We start from the raw sequence: 19,641 nt of genomic DNA, 5'->3' as shown, positions 1-19,641 counted from the left end.
CTCCTCCTTAATTGTCATTGCTGTGCTTTGCCCGTAAAGTAGGGCCAGAGGTACCCTTGAGACAAAGTGACCCCAACCATGATGAGCTATGAAATCAGATCAACACAAAAATCCTCTGCTGTCTTTAAGCAATGTGTTTTCCTTTTGTGTGTGTGTGTGTGTGTGTGTGTGTGTGTGTGTGTAAGCTTTCCAAAATCCAAAAAGGTCTGACCAGATTCTCATGGTACAAAGGAGGGCGTAGCGTATGTCGTCTTCTACGTCCGTCTCAGGTTTCCACGTTCTCTGTAAATCGCTGTTTTCCAGTCACGGTTTTTAGTGCGAAGAATAAGGCTGCTACCAATCATATACTGAACTCGCACGCTTCCAGTGATGTTTGCTTCTGTGGCATTCCGTTTATTTCAGTTTTTTGTTTTGTTTTGTTTTTCCCTTTAAATTCACGATTGTTGTTGCAAAATACCCTGTTGCTCTGGTGATGTGTGCTACATTCACTCCATGACGCTTTTTAAGCCAATGCTACTGCCCTGGACTCCAGATACTCCCAGGCTCTTGACAGCTTTGATTGAATTTAAAGGTGAAATTACTTTTCCCTGTAACTCTTTGGTTCTGTAACATCACATCGAAAGCGCTTTCCTATGAACGGGTTGTAAATGGTATTATCAGTTCTGGGGAAGGCAGCCAAGGCTTGTAGGGATTTCCATCTCCTCAAAAGTCAGTCTTTTCACCATTTCTATTTGATAAACCCTGGTTTAACCTCACCTGGTCTATTACATGACTATGCTTTGCAAATATTTAAGGGCCCAATTGATTGCAAAGAGGATTTCCTTTTCTACTTTCAAAAAATGTAGATACCTCTCTGTGTTTATGCCAATTTTGTGCTTTTTGCTTTGCATAATGAGACCTCACTTTGTTTCTGAGGTAGAGATTTGGGTTGCCATAGAGAAAGAGGAATGTTGATTTGAAGAGATTCTTAGACTCACTCACACAAGGGCCTTCTAGAGCCAAAACAAAAAGAAAGATTTTTCCACAATTAATGTGGCCCAGCCATAAATTTCCCATGGGTCAATGAGATGCTATGTTTTGGGTCACCTCAAGTTTTTTTTCTTTGCCAGATGTATACATTATGTACATGTGTTTGTGTGGAACATACATTTTCTATATTCTTTAGATTCATCCAAAGTTGTATACCATCATTTAAGAAGGAAAAATAATCCTATAAACATAAACATGGGACTTTTATTAGGGGAATGTCATAGAATTCTGGTTGGCAAATACTACACCTAACATTTTCTGGAAAAAAATTGACTGAAAAACTCTAGAAGTGCTTATAACTCTTTCAAATATTCTTCCACATTAGTATTTAAAGTAACAGCCAATCCTCACTCAAGAATCACCAAATACTAGATAGAGCTACCAGAAATGCCTCTGCCGAAGCACAGATAGACAAATGGCTTCTGGACAGACTGCATCTCCCCATCTGAGCTAGGCAAGTAGATGTTTACTGAAACCAGAGATTCTAGGATATTTCAGACCAGTTCCCTTATGGTTAGGTTGGTTCTGGCTTTGAATATTAGCGTGTGCTTAAAACTTGTCCCATTTGTATCTGCTTTTGATAACTTAAAAAAAAATAGCTACACTAAAAGAGAGAGAGAGGAAAAAAAAAAAAAAAAAGATGGCTACATTGCCGAGGAAAAAAGTTAAATATTGAGGATTCCATGAAAACAACATGGCGCTTCATTGGGTTTTCCAATTTTACTATACTCTTAAGACACATGTAGGACTCTCTGAATGTCACAAGTGTATATTCTATATTGCTCACAACACTGCTAAGAAGTTACGAGTAATGAGCAGAGTTAAAACAGAAACAAGCACAGACCTAAAAGACGGGTGGCTACACAGAGATCTTTTCTCAAGAATTTAAAACACAGGAAGGGAAGTAGGTAGTCAGAAAGACACATGAATATCTATTCCACAGCGTTCTGTGGTCTTTAAAGTAGCCTTTCAAAACGAATCCAGGCTGAAGGAACGAAACTTTGTGAGAGAGCTGTCCGAAGGCAGAAACTTTTAGCGTGTTGCTTCCACTAATCACCATTCGGTGGCAATAGAGTGCAAATACGTTACAGATCTTTTCCTCAAGGTTTGTGCCTTATAACAACACCAGGACGGGGGAAAGGCAAAAGATAGTCTCCGAAGATAATTGGCTTGAGTATCCGTATGGAACATAAACACCCGCCTAAAAGACAAAATAAAGATGCTGATCCAGCTAATCCATCACGGTCATCTTTTACTATGAGCGCCAGTCAACATTTTAATTCTGTTTCTTCTCTTTACTTATTTGTGATTTAAGAAATGATCTGTGAGTTTGGGTTCACTGATCTGAAAAATGAAGCTGAATTGTTACCATGATTGTTTTTACATGACTGGGACACTTGAGAATTAATTGGCACAGCTCTCTGACAACAGAGGGTTAAGGTTGATGAGGGCACCTATACATAACGGAGGAAGTGTGTCTGTGGGAACGGATTCCCTGAGGGGGGACAAGATTCTATTCACCATCCCGACCAACTCTTTGGTTTTAGAGAAAAGGAAGCTCAGGCACATATCCAAGGCTACGTTGGTAGTCAGTGCCAATACCATGAAGACAGGAATGTGCCCTATAATGCTACTTGTTCCTCTATGGACCAAATATTTTTTAAATAAATTAATTCAAATACTGTAGCTAGTCACATTTCCTCAAAACTGGTTCCTAACTATCCAGATTCACATGGAGATGATTCCTGTTAAAAGTAAACTTAGAAAAGTTCTGAAGTCACCAAGATAATACTGCTAATAAAGGCTGCGATAAATCTTGGCCTGAGCATGTGAACAGTATAGAGACCTGGTAAGTCAGAAAAGGGGGTGGGAGGTTCATTAAAGGCTATAAAGGAAGAGAAAAGACATACTGCGAAGGATTGGTAAAAACAAGGACATTACTGGCTGGCTCAGCCAGGAACGTGAGTCCCCTTGAGACATAGACACCTGTGGCATCAAGGGAGCCACATACTTCTGGCAACAGCCCCATGTTCCCAGTTGCCAAAGGGATGATTCATTTAAATAACTTATGGTATGAGTTGAATTAAAGGAATTAAAGTAGAATTGTAATGATGACAACAAAAGGTCCCATATGGACTTTAAAAGTAGATTGTTTTATTTCAATGAACAATCTGATCTTTAAAGCCATATTTAGGGGCACCTGGGTGGCTCAGTCGGTTAAGAATCTGACTTCAGCCTAGGTCCTGATCTCATGGTTCGTGGGTTCGAGCCCCATGTCAGGCTCTGTGCTGATAGCTCGGAGCCTAGAGACTGCTTCAGATTCTGTGTCTCCCTCTCTCTCTCTGTTCCTCCCCGCCTCGCACTCTGTGTGTGTATGTCTCTCAAAAATGAATAAAACGTTTAAAAAAATTAAAAAATTAAGTCATATTCACATTTAACAGAAAAGAGCAATGAAATTCGACCTCCCAGATTTACCAAGCACCGGATGCCATGATAGAAAAGTAAAACTTTTACTCAACTTAAAAATATTAGAATGACTTAAACATGTAGAAAGAGCACAACGAAATACATTTTACAAAACATTTTCTCTGAAGATAAGAAAAGATCATCAGATGATATTTTCTTATTTATAACTTTGTTCTGCACTGTAACTGGTGCTATGATGTTTTTGCGAGACAACAGTAGCTGTCCTCGAATGGGCTTTGAAATATAGCATTTTGATTTTTTTAATTCCATTTTTAAATTTTTTTGAGCGATTAACATGAGCATTTTCAATATCATGTGGCTTGAATGTATAATCTTTGGCCAGAAATTTTACTCCTGGAAGTGTGTTCTAAAGACTGTCCAAAAGAAGTAAATAATTCTTTGTATAAAAATGTTTATAGCATTGCTGCTTATGAACGTGTAAAAAGGCTAGACTAACCTTAACTTCGAAAACAAAAAAGAGAAATGGTTAGGAAAACTAAAAAAATATATCTACACCAACGTGAGGGCATATTATTCTGCAGTGGCTTAAAATGAAAAAGAAGACTAGACAACTATCAGAAAATATTAATAGTAATTGATATATATGTATTTTATTTCTGCATAAAAGTTATATATATATGATTGGATGAGGATTTGAAGAAATTTAATAGGATATAGGCTTGTGGATGGCTTATATTTATTTTACATATAATATTTACTTATTTATATTTTTATGTTTGTATTATTTATATATAAGAATTATAGAATCATTCAATATATTTATGTTGAATTAAATGGCCTTAAAATGGTTAGAAAATGGTTTAGTTTTGACTTCTCTTAAAATAGTATATTTTATCATTTTAATAATAAATACATTGTGAGTAATTTTATATTGATTTATAGAAGTTTTGTATTCTGAAGCCATACACGTTTCCAATCATTTCCATCCACTCTGTAGTCTTAGGTTTATATATTCCATGCACAGACTGCTGAGTGAAATTTCTAAAAAGTAAACACTTCCAATTAATAGACTGAATGCTTAAAGTTTTAGTAATGTAAGTGCCTGGTATCCTTTTTTTTTTTAATGGTTATTTATTTTTGAGAGAGCACAAGCGGGGAAGGGGCAAAGAGAGAGGGACAGAGGATATGAAGCGGGCCCTGTGTTGACAGCTGCCAGCAGTAAGCCGGATGTGGGGCTCAAACTCATGAACCTGTGAGATCATGACCTGAGCCGAAGTCAGACGCTCAACTGACTGAGTCACCCAGGTGCTCTAAGTGCCTCATCTTCTTATGCTAGAAAGACAGCTTGGATGGGAGGGGAGTGAATACAGAATTGAGGAAGGGGAGCAAATTATAGACTCACAGACTGAAAGGAACCCCAGAGTTCTCCATCCATTCTTGGACCAGTGGGATTTTTATGGACAATTTGTAGGGTAAAATTCCCAGCCTGTCGGTAATCTACTCATAATGCAGGGACCCACGAATTGGCCCTGATGTCTAATGACATGGATCCATCTAACTCAGTGGTCATCAAGAAGTCACTTTTATAAGTGTCATGCAAATGCCTACTTATCGCATTTTAGCACGCAGCCATCATTTAGAAGAGGATGTCTTTGAACCGTGTTGTGAATGAATTGTAATATTTTTCTTTCCCTGAAATGGTAACATTTAGGTAGTCGGTAGAAACTGCGTTGAGTTTACATATTCGACAAACATGTTAACTTTCATTCGTTGCAATATTTGTGTGGATATGTGGGATGCTAAGGTTTGTCATTTCCAATATTATAAGTATCTATTACAGATACTGGTCTTGATGCTTAGTTTAAAAAGAAAGGAAACTCTTTTGAGAGTTCAGTGCACTGGGAATTTCTACCAATATTTCTCTTCTAAGGTAAAATGTTACATGTTACCTGGATATTGTTTGTTACCCTCTAGTTAAAGTTCTCTGTTTTCTCTTTTTAAAAATGCATGTGTTCTCTCAACACTGAGAACAGAGAGTGTTAATTCAAATGTAGCATGGGATGTCTGCCTATCTACATTTTCATCCGTACCGTATGTGAAAATGTTGTCTGTGAAGGAAAAGTAGAATGAATGTGGACACTTTGCCGTTAGACTAAATGTGGTTTACTTTCCGCTTGTTTGAGAAAACGCTGAAGAATAAGGTTGTATGAAGGTGTCCAGATTTCCCATTCTAGTGATTTGGTGTCTATGTTCTTGCCATATTCCTGGCCTTTGAAAAATCAATGGGACTAAACCCTGACTTTTCCTTAAAGCTTGAACAGACTAGATTCTAGATACATTCCAAATATTTGAACCTTGGTTATTTTCATTTAATTCAAAGCACCCTTCAAAATATTTGGATTATTAATCCTGCAGAAACCCTTTATTTGGTTTTTTTTCCTTCCTCTTGGTTTTTTACAACAGGAAATATTAAATGTCAAGAAAAGTACCATGCCATTATCCAAATTATCTTTTACTTAGTACCAGTTTAAACGCTGATTACATTGAAAATCATTTCATTTCAGCCACAGCGTCCTGTGTTTACTCATGAAAACATTCAAGGTGGGGGGGAACCGTAAGTATTCTTCTTATCTTCTAAGTTCAAGACTAACCTTGACTCACAAAATAGACAACTGGTGTACCAAAACAGAGGACTTTGCAAGTGAAAGAGGACAAAGTAACTAAAATGAGGCCTCTGTGATCAGTCTCTTTCATAACGTAGAGCAGAAGTTCATTTTAAAAAGAAACCCAATCATTTTGCATAGCAGCCTTCGATTCACACACCAGAAAAACCTAACGGTGCTCCAGTGATGCCTAAGATTTAGGCATCTGCCTCCCTCTTTGTTCTACCAACCATACAAATTCCAGTAACCACGGCTGTAAAGACACAGAAGTGCCCTAACAGTGGTTGTACACATATCTGAAGACCAGAAGCATGTCAAAGTAGACCAGAAGTGATACGTTAGTAACAAAATTCCAAGGTTACCTTTTGACAAAGGTCTTCGGGAATGGCAGTGTATTAAAACAGTCACTGTCATTCAGTTAAATGCCTTTTTCCGCTTACAAATTCCCTCTCCTCTCTGACCCACAAGTCACCTCAAATCGAAGGTGTCACACATTGTCTTTAAGATTCTCTTTTGCGTGTGTATCCATTTCTGCTCCATCTTGCCCATGATAGATGTTCAGCGGCGACATACTTCCCACTGGCTACTGCCTAGCCTGTAAGTCAGGGGCTAGACCCCTGGGAAGGAGCACGGATGGGAGCACGGACAGAACTAAACCTTGTGAGGTACCCCTGAGCACAAGCAGGGCCTCCAGCCCACGGGGCGCACGCCCTGCCCCCCTGGGGTAGAGCAAGTGGCCTGGGGCCTTCCTGACCTCTGGCTCCCTCCTGGCTTCTCAGGGACCTGGCAGTGAGCTGAAAGCATGCTTTTCAGAAACCATCTCTCACCTGAGACTGCCTGTCACCGAGTCCAGCCAGAAAGGTTTTCTTGTTAGGGAAAGATTATGAAAAGAACACGCTGGAAGTAAGAATCATTCCAAGTTCCATTTAACTGAAAAAAATTAAAAGAAATCAAGTATGACTTGTAATTCTAAAGTTTTGGTTTGTTGCCTTATTTAAGCAAATGATAGGAGCACAACACAAAAAATAAATTCCGGGCCTGTTTAGGTCTGTTGTGTTACCAGCACATCGTATTAAGCAGCTGTTAAGGAGATTACGCATTAATAGGTATATTATGTTATACTGTTTTATGTCATAGAAAGTTAATACTTCCAAGTGTGGTCATTTGGGTATTTATGGAAACCACAGAGCTCACAGGTGGGAGAAGGCACTTTTTCAAGGTCCTGCTGTGGACTTTAGAAACATCTACTAAACATTACTAAATTTCTGTGTGATTACAACCCCAAGGAGTGGGATGATGGGGTGTACTTAATTTCTTTCATTTAAAAAATAGATTGGAATGAAAATAGGTACCTAAGGTTATAATGTTGCCGCAATTCAGAATTATAATAAAATGTGTTACAGGAGACATTCCAAGTTATAGAGACAGCTTCAAACTTGGCTGAGCATTTTTTATTTAAAAGACAAATTTCTTTTTGAAGCATCCTGACCTCACCACCATCATTCATCTCACCGACACATCTTTCAAAATAGCATTTTAATTGTAATTCGGCTGCATTTCCTGTCGTGCAACACTGGTTTTGAAAGCCAGCAGAGGCAGAGGGGTTTCCGGAAGGTTTGTTTATGTTTTCCATGAAACTCCCAATTTTTTTCCTTTTCCTTTTTTTTTTTTTTTTTTTTTTTTTTTTTTTTTTTTTTTTTTTTATGTGTGTGTGGTCTAATTAAACCCGAATGGTAAGTAAATGTTGAGGCGCATACTGGCTTTTGTCATACCAAAGTGAAGTAGGAGTTTGTGCCAATTTTGTTTTTTTTAGCCCTTGGGACCTTGAGATTCTTCAAGCAGCTGGGGTTTGGTGGCCTTAAATGGGCCTGTCTCCATAAGAGTTTGGACAAGTGCCCGAGGGAAGAAGGCTGAAGCCTCAAAAGCTCAATCAGAGAATCAGTGATTCCCAAAGGGAGAGCTTCAATGTATATCCATAGAATCAGCAGTCCAGGAATGACTTTCTCCCTCAAATGTGACACTGGCAAAGGGACCAGGTTGAAATCAACTTTCCCCATATGAATATAGAAAAGATAGCGTCCCTTTACCAGAGCAGCCTCCAAATCAAATCCTTAAAGCAAACAACAAAATAATGGGTCTCCTCTAATCAGGGCTGGCCCTGTGCAAATATCAAAATTAAGCAATGTTGGTTTTCAACACCTCCCTGTCTTTTTTACCACTGCTCTGGGATTCTGGCTACCTTTCTCTGTCCTTCTCCATAATCGGAATCCTTTTTCAACAGAAGACATCAGATGCCCAGTTTCAAAAGAAGTACAAGTGGCAGAAAAGATTCCCTAGCAGGATAACATATTAACAGGGAAAGACAGCTCTAATGTTGTGATTTCAGGCTTTGGTACCAGCCAGAGAAAATAATGTATTCTAGGAGATGATGTTAGGCATCACATCTCACCAGCTCTTTCCCAGACAACCACCACCATCGCTAACCCCCACCACAAGCCAACTTTATCTGGGTCCCCCAATCTGAAAAAGTTCATGGACAGAGAGGAAAGCCAACGGAGCCATGTCCCTGATTTATGACATGCTGTTTGAGTTCAAATGATAGAATAGTTTTGTTCCACCAAAATGTGATTTTCTGACTGAATGAAGTAATTAGATGTAAATCATTCTTGTTCCAGCAGTATTCAATATTATCTGCTTTCTAAAGTTGACCTTAAAAATCCAAAGTGCCCTGAAATGTGGTTTTTATTTTTTTGCATTGGCAGAATTACACAACTGATATAAGAAGCAGCAAAAACAAAAGTTCACTGAGTTTTTAAAATCCCCCTCATTCTATTGGTAATATTTTAATAGTGATATAAAGTTTTCATGTTAATTGCATATCAATTGCTTCTTGAACTGCTCAGCTGCTAGGACTTGTGTCTTCACTTTCCGAAATGCCAATCCATGTTAATATGCAGTAAAATACATACTATTTTGTTAACCACAAATTCAATTTTACTGATCAATGTCACCCAAATAAAGGCGTTCAAAGAATTCAGGCAGAGAAAGGAAACTGGTAGCATTCTGTCAGTAATTCTTTTTTACATAAAATTATTTCAAGGGAGAGTTCCAACATCAAACACAATTTCTCCAGGACCTATTTTAAAACAAAACTTATACCCATAATCTATTCTTTGATATTGGCTCAGTAATCACTGAGCATAGAATACACCTGCTTGACTTCAGAGGTAAATTACATCAGATTTTCAAATTCTAAATCCTCATAGAACACTGATTCAAACTATAAAACTAAGTGGCTGTAAAGAATTTCTGTTGGCGGAAAAAATAACCTTTTCTTTTACAGTAATCCCCACATAGCGATTTAGAAGACATGACTAACACAGTTTGCACATCTCAATTTAGAATCACTTGAAAATTCAACTTGGAAGTCCCAATTATTTGCTTTTGATTATAGTCAGCTAAACCTGTAACCCTTTCTCATTTTTACATTGCTGGATAATGCACATATCACTTCTTTTATATTCTATACTCTTATTTAATGTCTTCATGATATCTGTGAGTGGACAATTGGAATCCAGGTCTGATTTAGAAATGTCAAAATGTTTTAATCCAACTTGTGGATACTCTAACCTTCCACAAATACTCCTCACTGTAGTCTTGAAATGTTATCAGAGTGGTCTAAGTCCCATGAAAATCTAAACATTTCTATTTACTTTTCACGCTTACCAAAGATTTATACCAATTTCACATGTTAATAAGAATAGAAACATTGAAAGTAAAATGACTATTGTATAATTTTCTATAGTTTCACAAAGGTGTAAAGATTTGTTTTTAAACGCATCCATTTGTCCTGTTTAAGGTTTCAGGCTCTGTATAACTATACTCCTAGGAATGAAGATGAGCTGGAACTCAGAGAAAGCGATGTCATTGATGTGATGGAGAAGTGTGACGATGGATGGTTTGTGGGTATGTGTACACTTCCTTCCACACCCTCCTTCCACACCCCTTTGGCCGCCTTAGAACTTGCTCGTATTTGCTCACTTGCCATAGACAAAGGCACTTGCGATGCCTCGGATCTTTCACACATTGCCCTGCATTTTTAATATGGCTTAGTATCTACTGCTTTGGCCGTATGTGATTTTTCTGCTAGTTTCAGTGCCACTTCCACTGAGAGAAGCAAATGTCTTCCAATAGCACCAACCAGGAAAGACTGAGGTCTAAGAACCATAACGACGGTGTTTCCTAAACGAGAAACAGTATCACTCTGTCGGGTGGGCGGTTAGGTGTCCGCAGTGAGGATCTAATTGGAAAAACCAAGATGCAGCGAGCAGTTCATCTACCTACTAGGTCCGATGTTAAGTGCCCTGAAAGTTCAATGATCCACCTTTATGTTAATTTTTGGTAAAAGTGGAGAGAAGTTCCATTCTTACCACTTAAAAGGCAATCACGTTCTTACCATCTTAAAAGAAGACTAGAGCTTTTCTGAGATAACTTTTGTAGATAAGAGAATCATACAATGGGACACACAGGAAAGAGGTAAAAAAAAAAAAGGAAATAAAGGCACAGGGGATAGAGGAGACAAGATGAGGAAACGAGGGCTTTCTATAGACAGGTAATCAGTGAGGAAAATAATAAAAGAACCGAGCAGACACCAGCCTCTGCTTCTGTTCATATTAATCCCCCCATTTAGAACAAAAGTAAATGGCTAACCCACACAGGGGAAAAGAAAATCAATCAAACCAAGACAAGAAGTTCCAGAACGTAAATGAAACCGTAGAGCCTCTCTTCACTCCATTCGCGCTAGAAATCCTAAGGAAGAATTCAGCACACCAACCTTCATTAACGGTTTCGAAGGAATTCTGTTATTTGAAACCAAAGGCAATCATGATGATGGCCAGTCGTACCTGATGATGAACCCCTGTCTACAAATAGTTCTTGGCCTTTTTTTTTTCTTTAGTGACTGTAAATTTTTATGTTTTATCAAGGACTCTGGCAGTGCTATTTGTAAATGAATGAGGCGGCATTCAGCGTGATCTTCTATGACATCACAAAACTGGATGGTCCCCGATAGGCCATTGTTACACCGTGTCGCACTTTTCTAGTCCATCCCATCACACTGCCAGCCTTGTCTTTATTTAGATTGTCCTCGAAAACGTCACTTCCCCCGGTGCTTTTTCCTTTCCTCACTCTTGCCTAGCAGCCTTGGTGATGGAGTATCCTTATACTTAATATCATTACACTTAAAAACCCACCTCCTCGGCAGGATTGTCTTTCCCTTCAGGCAGGGAGGCTGAGCTTTTCCCTTTAGTCTGGTGTGGGCTGGGAGCGCAGCGCCGAACCTTAGGAGGCAGTGAAGGCGGCAGGCAGTCCAAATAAAACCGCTCACTTTGTCTGCTATGCCTTCAAGTGAGTTTGCTCTCTTTCCCAAACCCTGCTGGGCTTGCTCTCTTAGTGAAGGCTTGTAAATGAAGAGCTTTCAAGACTGCAAAGATAAACCGATTATTTCATTGCTGTCCGTTTCATTTGCTGCTTCTATTTTCAGGAACCTCGAGAAGAACCAAATTCTTTGGTACTTTTCCCGGAAACTATGTCAAGAGGCTGTGAATCACTCTCCCTCCTTTTTACGCTGCATTTCAGCACCACATCTGTATAACCTTGCCTGAAAGATACCCTTAGGCCTCCTCCTCCCGCTGTCCTGCCTTCCAGTTTCCAGTAGAAGTCACCCACTGTCACCATCTCTATCTGCCACCAGACCACCAGCAAAGGAACTTCCTGCTGCCCCGCCCTGGGGAGGCTAGCAGACTTGCTTCCGCATGAAAGTGCATATCCCTGATGTCTGCTCTAAACTTTGAGAAGTCGATACGTGAGATCAGAAAGAAAATCATTATAGTTAGAAAGAGTTACGTATTTGAGGCAAAAAAAAAAAAAAAAAGGAAAAGACTCTCTAGTTCACTTCGAAAGATATTCTCCCCTCAGGCAGCCAGAGATTGTGTATTACTAAATGCTGTCGTTTGCATTTTCGCATCCTTAGCTTGGCAGTGTATTTTCCTTTCACGAGTTTGCCTAGTGTCCTGGTTTACACGACATGAAAACTGTACTTCGGCTATCGTTTGCCTGCACTTATATATTGTAATACGCACAGTGATTACAAAAATCTAAAGCAAGAGTAGGAAAGTTAATCCGAATGAGTGTGATTTTGTTGATTGAATGTGAGTTTTCAAATAGGAGCCTTTTCCTGCAGTCTCTTCTGTACTTTTTAGAAGTGCAAACCGTAAGTGATTAAGAGCCTTTGGTAATAATCATGAGACTATAAGAGGTTTAGCTAGACTACAAAAAAAACAAAAACAAAAACAAAAACAAAACCTATTGTGTTGTAAAGTTGCATTGCTATTTTATATTAAAATGTAATAATCAGCATCATGAACAATGAGCTCTTAGTGTTTTATTTATCTGATAAAATTTTAATAAAAACAGTGTTAGTGAGAGGTGCAAAGAATTATCCTAACGTAGACACTTGAAAGTATCTGTAAGCAATATTCATAGGTAAGATTTCACTGTGTGCACACATATACATTTGAGATTGTGTGAAAACAGACAATCCATATGGTATGTTGTACATTTTATGGAAATGTAAAGGAATCCCACACATTATTTTATAGATATAGAGTACTTCAGAAGCATCACAAGTATGAAGGCTGGTTTTAGCAAGGATTATGATCAATACAATTATTTTTACTATGATAATTATTTTTCTTCTATGGAACTCAGAATCCTGGCTACATTTGAGGACAGGAATATGTTGAGCCTGATTTTCCTGGTGTGTGTAAAAATATTTCCTCGGAATACATTAGGCACTTTTTAGAGGCAATGTTAAATCATTCGGGTTATATTTTCTGCCCTGAAGTAGACATTTACAAACTGGTTTTGGGACCTGAAAGATTTAATGTGGTCAACAGTGCCTGAATTACACATACCTTGAGAACTAGCTTTGTATTTCTTATGACTTTGCATAAGAACTATTCATATTTGGATCTTGGGCACCTTATAGATAAAACTTTTTATGGCGTTTCTTCTGTGGACAGTGATTGATCTTTTCACAACGTACGTAGACCCTAGCATTTTGTACATATGTTTGCTCTTTTGTACAGACTATTTAGTTGTTGAGAAAATGGGAATTTCCTAATTTGGTCTTTATCCTTCACTTTAAACTACGCTAAAACACTTTCAACAGATTATCCTTTACATATCCCACAGATCACAAGCACGCCTTGATTGCGCGATTCTGTAAGATAGCATTTATGCAAAAGTTTATGAACTTACAAGATCTGAGCAGCCAAACTGAAATGTACATAAATACTGATTACAGAGGAATTTCATTAGAAAGAAGGTAAAGAAACATCTTTGAGTAGACTACCTTGATTACTGTCAAATTCACAAGCAGCTTTATTTTAAAGGCTTTGGGTTTGAAATTGAGTCAACTGCATGCAGCTTTGCTGATAAATGAATATTTATCTTTGATGCCATTGATGAGAAAAGATTTCAATATCTGTTGCCTGTCATATTTAAGAAAAATTACTGTTTCTACTCTCTGTATCTGATTTTAAAAGGAAAAATATTCATACCTGGCTTTCAGCTTATTGACTTTGAATTCTTATAAGCGAAGGTCATTGTGTTTTTCTTGAATAGACATCTAATAAATTTTGCTTGGAAGTATACTTTAGTTTTTCTTTTTGACATTTCTCCGTAAGAAAATTGTGTAGTTTACCCCCAATTTCTTCCATAAGCCAAGAGAAAATGCATTTACTCTATGTTCTCCTGATACACAAATGGAGAAAAGATGTGTATGCATCAGCTCAGAGAAGAAATATTCTTTAAACTCATCACTAAACCTCATTTGCGGAATGAATACTCTTTGGCTGAAAATCACCACTCAGCTAAAAGCAACACATTTAAAAATATTTCTGCCTCAGAAACAGCTATTTTTCCAAGAAGAAGTTAATTACATGAAGTTGGAAGCACTTTCTCAACTACCTTAAATTTTAAAATTACTTCCCTAAAAAGCTTTATCACCATCGGCATGGGCAGTCCCTGGTAACACCCACAAGCTTTTGGCAAATTTCAAATTATGTGCTTTTCTCACTCACAAATAGTAAAGGGCTAGCTCCCCACCTTGGATCCTTTCTAATAGACCTTGGACCCTTGTGGCTCTATGTGTATCAACCCTCGTCGACATCTATCTCTCACATTCAGAAACACATACATTCCTCTGTTGGCAATTGTGTTATCAGAGGTGTTTTGTCAAGTTGGTTCACCTTCATTCTCACCTTGGACCCTTCCATTCCATTGGATAACTTCCACTGTATATTAGCTCTCCACCAAAATGTGTTCCCTTTGTGTGAAGAATATGCCCCAGAATATTCTTTTGTTCCTGTTTCCATCAGAGCATTTATGGGTAATTTCACCAGGTGAATCTGAATCTGATAAGGTCGGGGTGCTTGTTTGTGTACTCCGGGTGTCTCCCATTGCTCTCTTCAAGTGAATCTCTTGCCAAATGATCAACACCCTGAAAATACAAATCTGGGATTTTAAAAACACACCCATCAAAATCTAGATTCCCTCTTCCCACTTGAGAATTACTCACTTGTGCTTCTCCGTAAAATCTGCTGAAATGGCGCAGCAGCCTTATCAAAGCCCCGCGCCCAGGAACCCCCTCCACACCTTTGCGGTTTGCCCAGACTTGTATCCCCGCCATGCGGGTACTGCTCTGAGGTCCAGAGCAACTACACCACAGTGTGACGTGCCTGCGATGCCTCCTCATTGTGGATGCCAGGATTCCAGGTGGAATCTTGAATTACTTTTTGCTTTAGAATTGCCTCACACTTAGTAACCTATCTTACTTGATTTTATGTCAACGCACGCTCATCATCATACACCAAAAATTACTTTAAGGCATGTCATTTATGCTACTAGAAGCCTCCCTGGCAGGTGGAGTAGGATCCCTTGTTGCAAACTCAATATGGCGGGGCCTGTAAAGCACTGTCTGCTTATCCACCTCTATCTGCTGTGGACTCCCATCTGTGCACTAACTGGCCATCTCAGTCAGTGAAAGAGTAGCAACAAGGGACCCTCTGGTACCTTAGGTGCCAAATTTTAATCCCTCCTTTAGCGACACCCTCACTAAAAGCAGGTATGCCCAGCTCTTATTTTTTTTTTTTTTTTTAATTTTTTTTTTTTTTTCAACATTTTTTATTTATTTTTGGGACAGAGAGAGACAGAGCATGAATGGGGGAGGGGCAGAGAGAGAGGGAGACACAGAATCGGAAACAGGCTCCAGGCTCTGAGCCATCAGCCCAGAGCCTGACGCGGGGCTCGAACTCACGGACCGCGAGATCGTGACCTGGCTGAAGTCGGACGCTTAACCGACTGCGCCACCCAGGCGCCCCTGCCCAGCTCTTATTTGATGGAAAGCAAAAAGAACCTGTTTGAGTAACTGTTCCCATGATCATTCACTGCTTGATCTCTGTGTAGGTGGTCAGTTCGTGTGGCCTGATTATTTCTTCCTATTCTTGTCCAGATTTCAGCCGCAAGAGGTGGTATACTTTGAGGAATCAGGTAATCCAAAAGACTAAGTATTCTGTCAGCTTCCAAAAGTCTGTTTATTTAAAGACTAAATCATTCCATCCTCCTTTCCAGATTATAGCCTTCTAATAGCTATTTACATATCAGTTATGGTTTCAAATCATGTCCTCATCGTGAATGATTGGGTCAGAGCACAAGCAGAGATTGGCATTATTAATAAGTGATCTATACCAGGGATTGGCAACCTAAGGCCTGTGGACCAAATTCAGCTTGCTACCTGCTTTTTTATGGCTTGCAAATTAGGAATAACCATTGGCGTCCCACTATTTGTATAGATAGACATTGGCGATCAATTTGATGATAGGGAACACAAATTTTGAACCCCAATTAAGTGAAATGTTGTCTCCCCAGAAAAAGAATCTGTTTCCTCTCACTGGTAGATCTATACTAAAAACTTTACCCCAATATTACTGTATTTTGAATTTCATCAATAAACTGGTGGAAATTTGTTTTCTCTTTGTTACATAATTGTGTACATACTATCCTCAATTTTGCCTCCTGGCACACAAAACCTAAAATATTTACTATCAGTCTCACTAGAGAAAAAGCCTGTGACACCCTGGTCTATGCCAACTGACAGCAACAAACCGGAAAACTGACCAGAGGGAAAGGAATACTGAACGTCCGCTGTATTACCAGGCGGTAACTTACATGCGGCCCACGGGTTTATCTTCACAACAAATCTAAGAGGAAATCAGCTTTGTGCCTATTTTATAGGTGACGAAGCTGAGGCTCTGAGAAGTTGATATGAAATATAAGATGGAAATCAGATTCAAAATATGGTTGTCTATCTTCCAAGCCTGTGCTCTTTCTTCTAAATCAACCAAGCTTGGTGCTAAACATGTTGTTGATCTAACTGTGCGCTCCGAGTTAAACAGCTACATCCGCTTACCTACTTCCGCCCCATCATTTTCCCAGACTCTGCCATCACGAGCAGCCAGCCACTCATAACAGCCCCTTGCTGTGCATGGGATGACGAGAGAGGGTGTAATAGCGAAATAGTGTTTCCCTGAGGAAAGCTAACTTTCGTTTCTAAAAGCACATGGTAACCAGGGAGAAAATGACTTTGATTATTGACATGTTTTAATTGAGCATAAGCCTGTCCATGAGTTATGATTCATTATGGCCCTACGGGCTGTTGCTTAATGAGCCAACTCAGCTCTGGGAAACTCTGGGTGCTTTGGGAAGTTCTTGGTATTGTTGAGCCACTGGGAGAGAGACAAGCCCAGCATGCTCCAGGAACGCAGTGTGCTTACAGAACATCTTTTCAATATACCAAGTCCCAGGATACGCTAGCCATTCTCCGCTAGACGACTCGCTAAGCCTTAGCTCACTGCTAAATTCAGCCACCCGGCTCAGGAAAATTCCATCTGAGCTCATGCACATACATATATCTTGACCCAAAAAACTTTCAGTGCAAGACAGAAATCTGCCTAGCAAATCTTCACCTGTTCTTTTGGGGTTTCTTGTTTCATCCTTTTCCCTAAAATACGATGGGTGACTCAGTAGTCCCAGTGTCTTCTAAAAATAAGTGTCATTTCAAACAAAACTCTTGTTACTAATAACAACACCCGTGGACAAGTGTCAAGGAAGCTTGAGAATGACTTCTTGAAGCATTTTTTTCCTTTTTAATTATACAGGCAACAGACACTTAACGGGAAAAAATTAGAAATATAAATGAGTAAAAAGAAGAAACATAGAATCACTAACAGTCCCATTTAGGGTACAGATTACACTTTGGAATACACTCTTCCAGAGTGTTTTCTGCACGTGCAGATTAGTGTGTTTCTAGTACGTAGTGTGCAGGCAAAAGTGGGTTCATACCGAACATACTGTTTCATAACCCGCACTTAATATTGAGCAGGACTCTGAAAACTAAGAAGAAGGAGGAGGAGGTGGAGGGGGGGGAAGGGGGGGAGAAATCAGGTTTCCAAGTCAATGTGACACTACCAAGGTTCATAAAAAGAGTGAGGAAAAGTCAAAGTCAATCCCCAGGACTTATGAACCTGTAATTAATTCAAAGTCAAGAGGCAAGTATTACAGAATTACCACTAGGCTGGAAAATCTGTTGCAATCTGAGGAATTGCTATGGGGAGGAGAGAAAACACAAAGAGGGAAAAGAAAATAACATTTATTAGCCCCCTACCATAAGCTATCACACGTGTGAGGCATTTTTATAGCTAAGGAGTGGCCAAAGAAACAGAGATATTAAATTGAAATATATGTGAACTTCAGAGCAGTGGAATGCAACCTCCAAACCATCTTGGACGTTAGCAAAGTGCACAGGTTTTGAGTCAAAACTGACAGGACAGATAATCATTTATTTTGAAAGTAGATATATTCCAGACAAGTTAGATCGAAAACGTCTTTATAATGTGAAAGCACAGCGCTGCTCACCCAGGACAATGTTGTTTCTCTCCTAGGGGACACTAGGCAATGTGTGGAGACATTTGTGCTTGTCACAACTCGGGGTGGCAGATATCACTGCTGGCGTCCAGGGCGTAGGGGCCAGGAGTGCTTCTAAACCTTCCCGGATACAGGGCCGTCCTCACAGCAAGTATGTCTGTAGTGCTGAGGTTGACAACTGCTGCTCGGGGGAACCCATACTACTTAGGGGAATCATACTGTAGCTCATTTTATTAAACATTTTTTTTTAATCCATGGTTAAAGAGCCGAGAGCCAGAGGCCTAATGGTCTCTATATTCTCCCTACATCTGGCAATACCAGATCCTTTGGCAGAAAGCAGTCCCTCTTTCCCAAATTTGGGAGGTAAGAACAAAATGCATACGAAAGTACATATGGAGTAAGATAAAAGGTGATTGCTTATAGATAAACATTAATCTGTGGAAAATCTCTGTGGACAAAATGGCCCATCTAGAGCAGAGTACATTCTCTCCTACAGAGGATCTCAGAGAGAGCGTCGTCGTGTCAGGGGCTGGGTGTGTGAGGTAAGACGAGTTCAGTTATTAGGAAGCTGTTCGTAGGTCTCATGGTTGGTGAAGAGAGACTCCACCTCCTTCCAGAAGACACGCGGACCATAGGGGGTTGGCGACGAGGCCAGCCTGGGCTCTGAATGAGAACCTGGAAGGTGCCATCTCCTGAGGCTTAACTTGAGGCCTCCAACTGTGCCCCTCAAATCATTCACACCATCTGCAGTGAGAGTCACATCTACGTTCCTAGTGAATAAAAGACTGGGAACATCCTCATCTCTAGTCAACACCTACAGGAATAGTGACCGTTTAAACACAAAACGAGGAGCTCAGTCTCTGGTATGGCTGACCTATATCCCCCCAAATTCGTATTTCAGTTGAAGGCCTAACCACCAGGACCTCAGAATGTGACTGTGATTGAAGGTAGGGCCTTTAAAGAGGTAAATAAGGTAGAATGAGATCGGATGGGTGGCCCCTAATCCAGAATGACTGCGGAGATTCAGACACAGATGTGCGCAGAAAGTAGACCGTGTAAAGACCCAGGGAGAAAACAGCTACCTCCAGGCCAAGAAGAGAGGCCTCCAGGAGACTCCTTTCCTGTTGACACTTTGATCGTAGGCCTGTAGCCCCCCAAGGTGAGAAAATAAATTTCTGTTGCTTAAGTCACTCAGTCTGTAGTCCTCTGCGACGGCAGTACTACAAAAATAATCCAGTCCTTCCCTCGGGACCTCTCACCTCTACACACTCTTCCTTCTCGGCTCCCCAATTCTCGGTGGGCAGTACACGCAGAACACGTATCTTGCTCCCGAGGTGACGACTGCAACTCCCCCTCCCCCAACTCTGTCCTCCATCTGAAATTCGCATATAAAAACAAGAGATAACAAAGGATAACTATTGAGTAGTTCCTGCTTACGCCTTCACGGAGAGAAGAGACCCCTTTTCCCCGGCACCGC

General features: G+C 39.8%; 1 protein-coding gene and 1 long non-coding RNA gene across 52 annotated transcripts in view; one reads left to right on the top strand and one right to left on the bottom strand.

Moving 5' to 3' along the window:
* The window catches only part of SORBS2 (sorbin and SH3 domain containing 2), a 347,250-nt gene extending 333,416 nt beyond the window's left edge, over positions 1-13,834 (top strand). For 44 of the 49 annotated variants that reach the window (XM_053900849.1, XM_053900848.1, XM_053900890.1 and 41 more), the window contains 3 exons: positions 6,021-6,070; positions 9,979-10,085; positions 11,662-13,834. In XM_053900849.1, coding sequence (XP_053756824.1) covers positions 6,021-6,070; positions 9,979-10,085; positions 11,662-11,723 — 219 coding nt within the window. In that variant the 3' untranslated portion in view covers positions 11,724-13,834. Of the gene's footprint in view, positions 1-5,296; positions 5,387-6,020; positions 6,071-9,978; positions 10,086-11,661 lie in introns of all 49 variants that reach the window. The other 5 variants (XM_053900850.1, XM_053900863.1, XM_053900875.1 and 2 more) reach the window with 3 other exon arrangements.
* Positions 1-19,641, bottom strand: part of LOC109250997 (uncharacterized) — a 190,681-nt gene that overhangs the window by 113,083 nt on the left and 57,957 nt on the right. The window lies entirely within an intron of this gene.

This window comes from Panthera pardus, unplaced genomic scaffold (genome assembly GCF_024362965.1).
Source record: "Panthera pardus isolate Hobbes unplaced genomic scaffold, ASM2436296v1 HiC_scaffold_13, whole genome shotgun sequence".
NCBI lineage: Eukaryota > Metazoa > Chordata > Mammalia > Carnivora > Felidae > Panthera > Panthera pardus.
This window is presented reverse-complemented; position numbering and strand designations above follow the sequence as displayed.